Raw genomic sequence first — 13,732 nt, forward strand, 5'->3', positions numbered from 1 at the left:
ATGAATAGCTGACAGTCTCCACCCAGCTCCTGCTGCTTCCAGCAGATGTTAAAAAACCCTTATCTCTGTGCTGGAGAGATGGCTTAGCGGTTAAGCGCTTGCCTGTGAAGCCTAAGGACCCCGGTTCGAGGCTCGGGTCCCCAGGTCCCATGTTAGCCAGATGCACAAGGGGGCGCACGCGTCTGGAGTTCATTTGCAGTGGCTGGTAGCCCTGGCGCGCCCATTCTCTCCCTCTCTCTCTCTCTCTCTCTCTCTCTCTCTCTCTCTGCCTCGTTCTCTGTCTGTTGCTCTCAAATAAATAAATGAAAATAAACCAAAAAAAAAAAAAACCCTTATCTCTGAGGTGAAAAGTGTTTGCTTCTCTTAAAATAAGGAAACTAAACGGTTCCCTGCTGAGTGTGTTTGCTCTGTTTCTTATCTCATCCTGAACAAAGAGAATCTTCTGGTTTTTAGCTCAAGACTGTAAATCGTTCAGCTCTCCCCCTCCCGCCCCCTTTTTGGAGGGTAGTGGGGTGTAAACACGCGTGTACAAATTTGTGGAGGTCAGACGAGAAAGTTGAGCGTCCTCTGTGGGTCCCGTGGACTCTGAACTGGGAGGGGCCGTTTTGGTTAGACTAGTGATCAGTGACTCCTGGCCATTCCCTGGTCTCCACTGTCTCCTGACTGGAGGTTCCAGGCCTGCATGGTGCACTCAACTGGTTATGTGGCTGCTGGGGAATCAAGCCCAGGGCCAGTCAGGTCCTCATGTCCTGGTGCCCATGCGCTTGCCCGCTGAGCCTTCTCCACGGCGCCATCACGGCCCTGTTTGTCTCACGCACGGCCACCGTCGCAAGCGCTGGCCAGACGACCCGTCCAGTGCGCGCCGCCCTGGACGGGTCCGTCGCTGTGGGATGAGGGCCTCCCTCTCACACCCAGACCTAACGTCGTCCAGGGGCTGGTGGTCCTCCCCAGCCCGGCTCCCACCATCAGCTCAGGGTGTGAACGGTGCTCTTGGCACACACCATTCCTCCCAAGGCTTTGCTTGTTTTAACCAGTGTATTTTTCTCCACTCCGCTTCAGGCTTTGGTGAAGGAACGACAGACCCTGGTTGTTCGTTGTTGGGGGACAGGTTGCAAAGCCAGGAAGACAAACTGTTTAGAGTCGAGACTTTTTTTCGTTAATTTTTGTTTTTATTTTTATTTACTTATTTATTTGAGAGCAACAGACAAAAAGAGAGAGGGGAAGGGGGGAGAGAGAGAGAGAGAGAGAGAACGGGCGCACCAGAGCCTCCAGCTACTGCAAATGAACTCCAGACACGTGTGCCCCTTGTGCATCTGGCTAACGTGGGTCCTGGGGAATCGAGCCTCGAACTGGGGTCCTTAGGCTTCACAGGCAAGTGCTTAACCACTAAGCCATCTCTCTAGCCTATGGGTGCTAAGTTTCTTTCATGAGAAGGAAGTAAAAGAAGGGAGAGGAGGGAGGAAGAAAGGTAGGAGAGAGAAAGGGAAAGGGGGGGAGAAAGGAGACCATGGTTAGTGGATGAAAGTTAGCCTTTATCCCCATATTTTTTAAAATACTTGAAATATCTTGAATAATTTCATTTATTTATTTGTGTGTAAGAGACAGAGAATGGGTGCACCGGGGCCTCTAGGCAATACAACGAAGTCCATGTACATGTGCCACCTTGTGCATCTGGCTTATGTGGGCACTGAGGAATTGAACCAGGTCTTTAGGCTTTGTAGGCAAGCGCCTTAACCACTAAGCCATCTCTCCACCCCTACCCCCATATTATTGAGGCTGATCTTGAACTTGGGCCAAAGATGCTCCCCTTCCTCATTGATCTTTGTGATGTCCCTTGGTCACCATTGAAAGTGTGGACTAACAGCTGGGCATGGTGGTGCACACCTTTAATCCCAGCACTTGGGAACCAGAGGTAGGAGGATCACCATGAGTTTAAGGCTGCCCTGAGACCATGTACTGAATTCCAGGTCAGCCTGGGCTAGAGTGAGAACCTGCTTCAGAAAACAAAAGCCAAAACAACAACAAAAAAAATATGGTCTTTATAGACACACACAGCGTGATGTGTTCTTGGGCCTATGGGGCAGGCATCCATCACTGATGCTTTCTGAACTTTCCTCCAGGTCCTGGCATTGCCCCCACTGTGAAAACTGGGGAGGAAGTAGGCTTTGTGGTGGACGCCAAGACTGCTGGGAAGGGGAAAGTGACCTGCACAATTGTGACCCCAGATGGCACAGAGGCTGAGGCCGACGTCATTGAAAACGAGGATGGCACCTATGACATTTTCTACACGGCCGCTAAGCCAGGCACCTATGTGATCTACGTGCGCTTTGGTGGTGTTGACATCCCCAACAGCCCCTTCACTGTCATGGTAAGCAAAGTCCCTTTTCTGGGACATGCTTGCTCTATCATAGCCCATGAGAGTCACAGTGGTCATGTGCTGAAGCATGAATATGGCGTCCTTCCACACAGCCTTGACATCATGTGCTGGGCATGTTCTCTGGAAATGCAAAGATCGTTTTCTTTTCTTTTGTTTTTCGAGGTAGGGTCTCAATCTTGCCCAGGCTGACCTGGAATTCACTATTTAGTCTTAGGGTGGCCTCAAACTCATGGTGATCCTCCTACCTCTGCCACCACGCCTGGCTTAGAAATGCAAAGGTCTTTTGACCATTGTTTTTCCTACTGAGGTATACTGCTGTGCCCTATACCTAGTTGCCAAAGAGACACTTTACAGAAAGACAGAACAGCTCCATGGTTAGAAGAGTAAGGTCTCTTATCTTCTTTAAAGATTTTATTTTTATTTATGTATTTTTTTATTAGAGACAGCGAGAGTGAGAATGGCTGCGCCAGGGCTTCCAGCCACTGCAAACGAACTCCCGATGCATGCACCCCCATGTGCCTCTGGCTTACGTGGGACCTGTGGAATTGAACCTCTAACTGGGGTCCTTAGGCTTCAATAGGCAAGTGCCCAACTGCTAAGCCATCTCTCCAGCCTGAGAAAGGTCTCTTATCTGATAGGTCAGGATTCAGAATACCTTCGTCAGGTTTGGGAAAGATTCAGGAATGGGGGTCATGGTTTTGTCTCTTGAAGCCAGAACTGTGTGAAGCAGAAGGGAACCTTCATGCGTGTCTCAAGGAATGAATTCCCAGACCTTTTAGTTCTCAGTTCTGGGTGTCTTTTAGATCTTTCCCTGATTATTAGGGCTCTTCCATCGGGGGCGTGGCCACACCGTGGGAGAACCACCCCATGTACCCTCATAAGCAGGCCTGTTGGCTCTGTTATGAATGAGGAGTGCTCAGTCTAGACAGATGCCAGGTGCTATGTGGGCTCCCCCGTGTCCTTTGATGCAGTCAACTCTCAACCTCAGGTCCTTGGCTCCTAGTGACCTGGTCCCACCCACGGCCTGTGAAGTGCCTTCTAATTACTTCATGTTCTACCACACTGGGGAAGGGTACAAAATTTCATTCCAAACAGAAGCCCAGGGACTGCTGTCCCATCTCTGATCTACTATAGGTTGTTTTTGCTTTTTTTTTTTCTTCTTTGCCCTCAGTGTTTATCTATCAAGGCTCTTTCATATCTCAAATATGTAAACACGTGTCAGCTTGGGACATTATCCATTTGGGAGTGTTTTTGTTTCCCCACCCCCTTCTGTAGGGAAGCTAACAGTACAGTGAGAAAGTTGATGTCCTTTTGACAAAGCAGGGTCCCAGTAGTAGTTTTCAGATGTTGTCATCCCATAGCAGGCTTGATCTTGTGGGTGAGAATTGTGTGGGAAGGAAGAACAGCCGAGGGGCAGGGATCACAGTGGGGTGCTGAGGATGAGACCCTAGATGCTGAGAAGAAAATCCTGAGACAGTAAAAGTGAAAATACCAGAGACCATGTTAGCTAGGGGGCCACATCCTGAAGAGGAAGCTTCTAAACTCATTAGGAGTGAATATCTCTCCTAGGCCCTAGGTGCCTACCAGGCAAGGGTGCTTTGTGGCCACCCACTGTGCACTAACCTCTGCTGCCAATAGAGAGGGATGGTCACTTCCCAGGGTCCACTTTAGGCTACACTCTTCCCCACCCTCACCTACACAGATCATCTTTCTTGTCACTGGCTTCCCTGGGTGGGCACTAACTGGGTAGACTCTGGCCTTTTCCTGATAGGCCAGGGTCACAAATAACATTGACATCCGGCCCTGCACTGGTAGGAAATTCTTCAACGAGACGACGGGCCTGTCCACTTAGTCACAAGTTCCTGGCACAGGACATCACGGACAAGTAGCTTAGCTGCCTGTCACTACTGAGTCACTCTGGGGACATAGCTCTGTGCCTGTCCCTGTCAGAATAGACCCTCAAAGCAGAGGTTCAGGCTGCCTCGTCTTTCTGCAGATGCCACTGAGCCCGGCTCCTTGCTGCGGCTGTGAGAGGGAGATCAGGGCTCTTCCTGTTGGGCCCGTTGACTCAGGAGCATAACCTTGAAAACTTTTATTTTTTTTGGTTTTTTAAAAATATTTATTTATTTGAGAGAGAGAGAATGGGCACACCAGGGCCTCTAGCCACTGCAAACGAACTCCAGATGCATGTGCCTCCTTGTGCATCTGGCTTGCATGGTTCCTGGGGAGTCAAACCTGGGTCCTTTGGCTTTGCAGGCAAATGCCTTAACTGCTAAGCCATCTATCTCTCCAACCCCTTGAGAAGTTTTAACATGAATGTATTAGGGGCTGGGAAAATCATTCAGTAAGGACCTGAGTTTGATTCCCAAACCCACACTTATAAAAGAAAAATCCTGACCTAGCGATGCATGCTTATAATCCCCACACTGAAGAGGTGGAGGCTGCTATATCCCCCAGCTCTGTGGCCTACTGTGCCAGCCTGCTTAGTGAGTTCCCCAGTGAGAGACCTTGTTTCACAAACAGCGGATAGTGCTCGGCAACCACATGCGTGCAAGTGTGTGTGTGTGTGTGTGTGTGTGTGTGTGTGTGTTCCCCTCTCTAAATAATACTAAGCAAATCAGTCAGTCAATCAATCAATAAAATGAAGCTGGGGTTGGTGGCACACACCTCTCGTACCAGCACTCACTCGGGAGGCAGGGTAGGATTGTCTGTGAGTTCAAGGCCACTCTGAGAGCACAAAATGGGTTCCAGGTCAGCTTGGACTATAGCAAGACCCTACCTTGAAAAACCAAAACCTCAAAATAAAATGAATACTATAAATAATGCATCAATTTCAATAAATATGTATCAAGTAAAGACAAAAGACAGTTCTTTTCTAGCTTCATACTTAGAGGTGACTGGCCTTAGTTTTTTCTGCTCACATGGGACACCTCAGTTGTGTGTAAGAGATCCTAACTAACATGCGTGTAGCTTTGCCAGTTACATGCTTTCCTCAAGGGGACACAGATACCCTTCCATGTTAATTCATTTGCCTCCCCTTCCTTTCAAAAGCTCATGGAGTGACCCCCCCCCAGGCAGTCTTACCAGAATTTTTTGAGGTAGAGTCTCGCTCTAGCCCAGGCTGACCTGGAATTCACTATAGTCTCAGGCTGGTCTTGAACTCACAGCTAACCATTTTCCTCAGCCTCTCAGGTGCTGGGATTAAAGGTGTGCACCACCACGCCTGGCTCCTCAGTGTTTCTTGACCATGTTTCCCTCCAGTCAAACTCCCCGCACACATCACTTGCTACGAACTGTCCAGTCAGCATATGCCTACATGTCAGAGCTAGAATTGTAGGTTCAAAAGACAGATGCGTTTGGCCTTTGCGGTAGATAGTCAGGATGTCCACTCCGCAGTACAACCCTCCCTGCTGGAGAAGTGGGCAGGAGGCAGCTCTCAGGTAACAATACCCCTTCAATGTGATTCCCAATTAATCTCCATTTGCCACTGACCAGGCCACGGATGGGGACGCCACAGCCGTGGAGGAGGCACCGGTAAATGCATGTCCCCCTGGATTCAGGCCCTGGGTACACTTGCATTTTTTTTCCTTTCCCTTTTTTTTTTTTTTTTTTTTTTTTTGCATTTCTTTGTTTACTCAACTTTTATTTCAGAAAAGCTGCCACCTGCTTGTGGGAATTGCTTAAGCCCCCTGGGTGTCCCGGCCGTTGGCGTGTCCCCACTTCACACTGATCAACCCCATCACCACGATTCTGCTTTTTCTATAAGATCTGCCTTCGTGTCACCACCCACCCACGCTCCACGAATCGCCAGCCACCATGTCTGTGATTGGGCACAATGTAGTGTGTCTCCACGTCCTTTAAGGAGCAGGAAGGACAGCTGTTTCTGGGCCTCCTGCTGACTCCCCATTGCCACTTGCACGTTTGGTTTCTGCCTATCCAAGGGCGACTGGTTTCTGTCTGTCCAGGGGCAGAGGCACCCACCCGCTGCTACTCTGTGCCACTTAAAACTCACCTTCCTTTCCAGGCCACTGCAACTAAACCTTCCCAGGCAGAGCCTCTTGGGACTCGGACGTGGCTGTCTCTCACTTCTTCACTTAATCCCTGGGCGCCCTTGGGAATTTTGCAAGCAGTCTGCCAAGCGCCTCTCATAAAATGATCAGTTGGCATCTCTCCTTTCTCTGAGATTCTTCTGTGTGCCCAAGCCCAGTTAGACATAACAAGAAAAGCCCATGGCACATGTGTGGCCCCATCACCAAATCTTGGCCTGGCTGGCTTGCAGAATTCTCAGTGGCTCTGTCCCCTTACAGCTCCGTCAGTCCACACCGTTGCCCATGTGACCAAGTGTCCTCTGCTTCCTGTTTTTAGGTGACTGAAGAGGCCTATGTCCCAGTGAGTGACATGAACGGCCTAGGGTTTAAGCCTTTTGACTTGGTCATTCCGTTTGCTGTCAGGAAAGGCGAGATCACTGGTAAGCACTTAGAAAAGCTGCCTCTTTCTCGCTCGCAAACCCAGAGCAGTGAGGGGGCGGTGGCCGCAGCCATGCCCCGTCCATCTGGGGCTCCTTGTCCCACCACTCCTGGCTCCTCTCTAGCAGTGTGGTCTGGGGCCAGGGGACTACAGAGAGTGTCTCTCTTGATGACTGATGGCTTGCATGGCGTTCTTGAGAGAGAACTTCTTAGGTTCCTGTTCTCCTATTTTTCCTGCCTCACTTACCTGCTTTTCCAAATAGTCTTAACTTGACATTGAGATCTACCATACGATTTACTTTCAGAATTTTTCCCATGACTGCCTCACTTTGAATTGCTCTATTTTTACAGTAGGGTTTGTGGTCTTTATCAGGTTCTCTTGCCCCTGAGAACAAACACCAGATAGATTACTTTTTACATTTGGCTTACATGGGTACTGGGGAATTGAACCCAGGCTTCAGGCTCTGCAAGCAAGCATGTTTAACTGTCATTTCTCCAGCCCTGAAACCCTCCATTTACTTGTAGGTTGCCTGCTGCATTTTGTGGAAGCCAAAGGGAGGCCAAAAAACAAGGAAATTTCAGCATTTCCACTGTGGCCTTGCGATTGTGTTCTAGGCAAGCCCAACAGACTGGCCTTAAAAAAAAAAAAAAAAAAAGAAAGAAAGAAAGAAAAAACAAGGGAGAGAGGATTGGTGCACCAAGGGCTCTAGCCACTGCAATCGAACTCCAGACACATGATGTCCCCCTTGTGCATAAGTGTGACATTGCACACTTGTGTTACTGTGTGTCTGCCTTACATGGGACCTGGAGAGTCCAACATGAGTTCTTAGGCTCAGGCAAGCACCTTAACCGCTAAGCCATCTCCAGCCTTGTTTTTTATTTTTCGTTTTGAGGCAGGGTCTCCTTCTAGCCCAGGCTGACCTGGAATTCATTATGTAGTCTCAAGCTGGCCTTGAACTCACAGTGATCTTCCTACCTCTGCCTCCTGAGTGCTGGGATTGAAGGAATTAAAGGACCTGCTTTTTTTGGTTTGGTTTGGTTTTTCGAGGTAGGGTCTCACTCTAGCCTAGGCTGACTTGGAATCACTATGTAAGGTCTGCATGTTTTAAGCTGCGTTAGTGTTCTTGGACCTTGAGAACCTCTGTTGCAAAGACATCTGTTCACTGTGCTCTGCATCTTGGTTCTGACTGTGCTGTGTCCCCGTGCCCTCCAGGAGAGGTCCGCATGCCTTCCGGGAAGACAGCCACGCCTGAGATTGTGGACAACAAGGATGGCACAGTCACGGTCAGATACGCCCCCACTGAGGTTGGGCTCCATGAGATGCACATCAAATACATGGGCAGCCACATCCCGGGTACGTTGCACTTGACTGCTTGCTTGACTGCCCAGGTGTCTGGGAGGCTGGCGAGCCACTGAGCAGGGAAGGGCTCTCCTCTGGGGACAGATACCGCATTACTTTTCCCGTGAAAACAACCAGCCTCGAACCCCCCAGCATAACCAGCCAGATTCCAGAAAGAGATCGGCATCCCGGGTGCTAAGCATGGCCAGAGATCGGTTGTGGAGCTAGATGTGTGGTGCACAGGGACTTTCCTGTTTGGTCTGGAGACAGGTGATGACATCAGATCAATGGCCATTGATGAGCAAAGCCAGCTTGAGTTTCCTCATTGACCAGCAGTGTTCACTGTCTGTATGTTTTGGTCTTTATTTTAAATATTTGTATTTAACATGTAGAGCAGGTCACATGTTCGTGCTTTTGAGATTGTTGGTCATTGTTATGACCAATTTAGAGTATTATTTATATTTATGCAAGAGACAGAGAGAGAATGAGCATGGGCATGCCAGAGCCTTTTCCCACTCACATGAACTCCAGACACATTCTCCACTTTGTGCATCTGGCTTTACCCGGGTACTGGGGAACTGAACCCAGACCATCAGGCTTTGCAGGCAAGTGCCTTAACCACTGACCCTTCTCTCCACACCCCTTTCCCTTATTCTTTTTAATGCTCCAGGACAGAGAAGCCCCCTGTTGGTAGATTTTCCTGAAGTCTTTTCTGGTTTGCTTGTGAACACTGGGAATTAGCGAGCGTGCATAGGGTTGGGAGCCCAGGTGGCCTTCAAGGACCACCCCGAGGCCCATCCATTCCTAGAGGCAGGAGTCTCAGATCATGGGGCCTTCCATTTAGAATGGCATGGGCAGATGGCCTTTCTTTTAGCAGTGGATCATTTCTTCATGTGACTCAGGAGTCTTTATTTGCCAAGGTGAGCTGAATTTCCTTCTCTGGAGCAGCCTTAGGCGGTCACAGACCAGCTTGCTGATAGGTGAGCGTTACAGCAACGACTGTGGTCTCAGTGCTCGTTTACCTCCTCACAAGTCCCCACTTCCTTTGTGTCCTGTCAACCCAGAGAGCCCTCTCCAGTTCTACGTGAACTACCCTGACAGCGGGAGCGTGTCTGCGTACGGCCCTGGCCTCGTGTATGGCGTGGCCAACAAAACCGCCACCTTCACCATCGTCACCGAGGACGCAGGAGAAGGTACTGTGTGGCTGAAGCGTTTATGCGCCTGTGACTTTTCGTTTGGAGGGAGAAGCAAATGTGATTGAAGTGCCCTGGGCATGATGGCAAACAGAGTCTCAGCTACTTGCGGGGGAGGGGTTGAGGCAGGGGAATCTATAAACCAGCCCAGACAAGGTAGTAAGACCTTCTCTCACAAAAAGAAAAACTCCTATTAATGTCAAAGTATTCATCCTTTGTTTTCTGTTTGTTCAAGGTATGGTCTCACTATAACCCAGGCTGACCTGGAATTCACTATGTAGTCTGAGGGTGGCCTTGAGCTCACAGTGATATGCCTATCTCTGCCTCCCAAGTGCTGGGATTAAAGGCATGCACTACCACGCCTTGCCATAACAGAAAAAAATTCAAAGTCTTTTATTTTATTTTATTTTGTTTTATTTATTTGAGAGAGTGAGAGAGGAAAGAGGCAGAGAGAGAAAGAGATAGAGAGAGCACCAGGCCCTCCAGCCAATGCCACTGTGTGCATAGGTCCTGGGAATCAAACTGAGGTCCTTTGGCTTTGCAGGCAAATGCCTTAAGGGCTAAGTCATCTCTCCAGCCCCCAAAACTTTATAAGGACTTTTAATCTAAAGGAACTCAAACTTGTGCTATGAAATATTTCATGGAAATCCGCTGAGAATTTACGTGTGCTTGCGTGTCAAAGATAGTTACATTGTATTGTTTTCTTCTTTTGTTCCTTAATCCTTGGATGTTACTTTCTGACTCAAACTGCCCATTGGCCATTGTGTTCACAGAGTTTCCTAAGTCTGTGGTCCTATTGGGATTTTTATTTTTATTTATTTGTTTGTTTACTGCTTTTTCCAAGGTAGGATCTCAATGTAGCCCAGGCTGACCTGGCCCTCACCCTGTAATCTGAGGCTGGTCTTGAACTCATGACGACCTTCCTACCTGTGCCTCCCAAGTGCTGAGATTAAAGGCGTGTGCCACCATGCATGGCTCTTTGGGGATTCTTTTAGAAAATATTTTTCACTTATTTAGTTGAGAGAGACAGAGTATGGGCACACCAGGGCCTCTTGCCACTGTAAGTGAACTCGAGACACATGCGCCCTTGTATCCGGCTTTTCACGGGCACTGGGGAATTAAGCCCAGGCCGGCAGGTTTCGCAATCAAGCACCCATAGGAGCAGAGCTGAGCCATCTCCCTGCCCTCAACCCTCTACTGGGATTTCTGTGAAGGCCTCCAGCTTGACCATCAGTGGCAGGCTGTGCAGTACTCCATCCTGTCCCTGTCCCACACCTCCTGAAGGCTTGAGCTCCCCGAGGTGGACGGTTGCATGTGAGCTGGCCTCACTGCTATGGGCTGCTGTATTCTGCCCGAAGTGGGAGCTCCTGGCCCTGGGTGAGTTGTCCCTGTGGAAATGAAGCCCTCTCCCTAACTGTCCTCCCCCGCGTCTCATCTCAGGAGGTCTGGACTTGGCTATCGAGGGGCCCTCGAAGGCCGAGATCAGCTGCATCGACAACAAAGATGGGACCTGCACGGTGACCTACCTGCCCACGCTGCCAGGCGACTACAGCATTCTGGTCAAGTACAATGACAAGCACATCCCTGGCAGCCCCTTCAGGGCCAAAATCACAGGTAGGCATCTGGCTTGCGGGGCCTTCCTGGCAGGAGGTCCTGTGTCTCTGGCTCCCCTGTCTTGATGTCGGAGCTTCTTTGAGGAGGGACCAGGGTGCACATCTGTGTCCCAGCTGCCTAAATTCATTCCCTTACCTCATAACTTAGGAAGTGCAAGTGCTGCGGGGAGGAAGGCCGTCAGGTAGAGGCAGGAAGGAGGCACTTCAGGCCTCAGTAGACCTCAGGGAGCCCCGTCAGCACCCCCACTGGACGCACTTTCTGCTGCCCGCTTTCAAGTCAGAAAATTGCAGTGCGAGGAGGTTGTCAGTTCGCCCAGTTGAAGTGGTGGTTCTGGGACCCTGAGCCTGGTCACCGCAGCCCACGTCCTCGTTCCTGTCCTCCCTGCAGCCTTCTGGGTTCGTTTCACGCTCAGTGGGCTCTGAGGAAGAGGTGGGCACCAGGCAGGGTTCCTGCTTTCGTGGGAAAAGCCCAAGAGAACGACAGCGGCTGGGCGGTGCCTGGCACTGCCAGAGAGCTTCTCTTTTCATGTTAGTGTGCAAAATAATGGGTTTCATCATGGCATTTCAAAAGAATTTATTTACTTGAGAGAGAGGGAGAGAGACAGAATGGGCATTCCAGGGCCTCTGGCCACTGCAAACGAACTCCAGATGCATGCACCCCCTTGTGCATATGGCTTACATGGGTCCTGGGGAATTGAACCTGGGTCTTTTGGCTTTGCAGGCAAACACCTTAACTGCTAAGCATCTTGCCAGCCCTTGTTTATGGCATTTTTATATACATGTCATTATACATTATGCTTTTTTTCCCCCCCTTTTTGGTTTGTTTGAAGGTAGGGTCTTACTGTAGTCCAGGCTGATCTGGAAATTCACTATGTAGTCTTAGGGTTGCCTCGAACTCACAGCGATTCTTCTACCTCTGCTTCACAAGTGCTGGGATGTACCACCACACCCGACCTTTTTTTTTTTTTAAGTAACATATTTGTTTGAGAGAGAATGTATATGTGAGTATGGGCCTCTCTTGCCTCTGTAAATGAACTCCAGATGCATGCAGTACTTCATGCATCTGTCCTTATGTGGGTATTGGGGAATCAAATACAGGCCAGCTGGTTTTGCAAGCAAGTGCTTGCAAACTGCTGAGAAATGGAAATCTCCTCAGCCCCATTACAGTTTTTTTCTCATTCAGCCCTCTCCCCTGACATCCCACCCACCCACCTCTTGGTAATCCCCTTCCTGCCCCAAGATGTTTCTTTTCTATTTTTGTGTCATATGCATTTTTTAAAAACATATCTCTTACCACCCTCTTGCTTCCCTTAAGGTATCTCTTGCTTCTCAGAGTCCTTTTGCTGGTTTTATCTCACACACCTGTGCAATACAACACATAAACTTAATCCTAGATTTGACATTTGACGCGGCTGAAAACGTAGAATTTCTCTAAGGCTGGCTTTGTACATGTACATTTCTGCTTCCATCCATTTTCCTGCATATTTGCCAATTACATTTTTCTTTGTAGCCGAGTAAAATGTTATTGTGTTTGTGCGCCACATTTTCCTTGTTCTTCCATCCACTCATCTGTTGATGCTCAGCTAGGCTGGTTCCATTGCCTAGTCACTGTGAATAACACATTCGGGATGTGGGTGGGCAAGTGTCTCTGTGCTGTATTGGTAGCTTTCAGGTTCATGTCTAGAGGTTGTATTGCTGGGTCATATGGTAGACCCATGTTGCAGTCACGTTCACATTGCTGGTAGAAATCACCCAACAATGAGCAGCTTGTGGGACAAAGAGGTTTATTTTGGCTTACAGGCTCAAGGGGAAATTCCCTGTTGGCAGGGAAAACGATGGCATGAGCAGAGGGTGGACATCACCCCTTGGCCAATATAAAGTGGACAATAGCAACAGAAGAGTGTGCCAAACACTGGCAAGGGGCACTTGCTATAATACCCATAAGCCCTCCCCCAATAACACACTGCCTCCAGCAGGCATTAATTCCTAAGTCTCCATCAGCTGGGAACCTAATATTCAGAACACCTCAATTTATGGGGGATACCTGAATCAAACCACCACCATCTATTTTTAGTAATTTGGGAAACCTCCACACTGGTCTCTGTAGCAACCATGCCAGTTTATATTCCTACAAACCAAGCGCAAGCGTTCCTCTTGCCCCTCTGCACACCCTTCCTTGCTGGCACCAGCTGTCTTCTATTTCCTTCCTAATAGCCATTCCGAATGGGGTGAGATGGAATCTCGGAGCAGTTTAAATTTATATATTTATTTATTTGAAGGAGAGATAGAGCAAATGGGTGTGCCAGGGCCTCCAGCAAATGAATTCCAGTCACGTACAACCCCTTGTGCATCTGGCTTAGGTGGGTCCTGGGGAATCGAACCTGGGTCTTTTGGCTTTGTAGCAAGCGCCTTAATCTCTAAGCCATCTCTCCGGCCCCACCCCCTACCCCCCCTTTTTTTTTCTCTAGCCCAGGCTGACCTTGAATTCACTATGTAGTCTCAGGCTATTCTAGAACTCATGTTGATTCTCCTACCTCTGCTTCCCGAGTGCTGGAATTAAAGGCATGAACCCAGCCTGAACAGAAAATTTTTAATTTTATTTAATCCTATTTTTCAATTCTTAGGGTTAGTTCCTATGCTATTAGAGTCCTTTTCAAAAAGCCTTTATCAGTGTCTATATCTTGAAGTGTCTCCTGTATCCTTCTAGCAGTTTTAGTGTTTTGGGTCTCATGTGAAGGTCTTTG

The 13,732-nt window shown here is 48.9% G+C and overlaps 1 protein-coding gene across 3 annotated transcripts in view; it reads left to right on the forward strand.

The window, feature by feature from the left end:
• Positions 1 to 13,732, forward strand: part of Flnb (filamin B) — a 175,676-nt gene that overhangs the window by 135,240 nt on the left and 26,704 nt on the right. The window contains exons 29-34 of one of the 3 annotated variants that reach the window (XM_004669088.3): positions 2,121 to 2,368; positions 5,873 to 5,944; positions 6,743 to 6,845; positions 8,057 to 8,197; positions 9,247 to 9,375; positions 10,816 to 10,989. In XM_004669088.3, coding sequence (XP_004669145.1) covers positions 2,121 to 2,368; positions 5,873 to 5,944; positions 6,743 to 6,845; positions 8,057 to 8,197; positions 9,247 to 9,375; positions 10,816 to 10,989 — 867 coding nt within the window. The remainder of the gene's footprint in view (positions 1 to 2,120; positions 2,369 to 5,872; positions 5,945 to 6,742; positions 6,846 to 8,056; positions 8,198 to 9,246; positions 9,376 to 10,815; positions 10,990 to 13,732) is intronic. The other 2 variants (XM_004669089.2, XM_004669090.2) reach the window with 2 other exon arrangements.

Source organism: Jaculus jaculus, chromosome 16 (genome assembly GCF_020740685.1).
Source record: "Jaculus jaculus isolate mJacJac1 chromosome 16, mJacJac1.mat.Y.cur, whole genome shotgun sequence".
In the NCBI taxonomy this organism is placed as follows: domain Eukaryota; kingdom Metazoa; phylum Chordata; class Mammalia; order Rodentia; family Dipodidae; genus Jaculus; species Jaculus jaculus.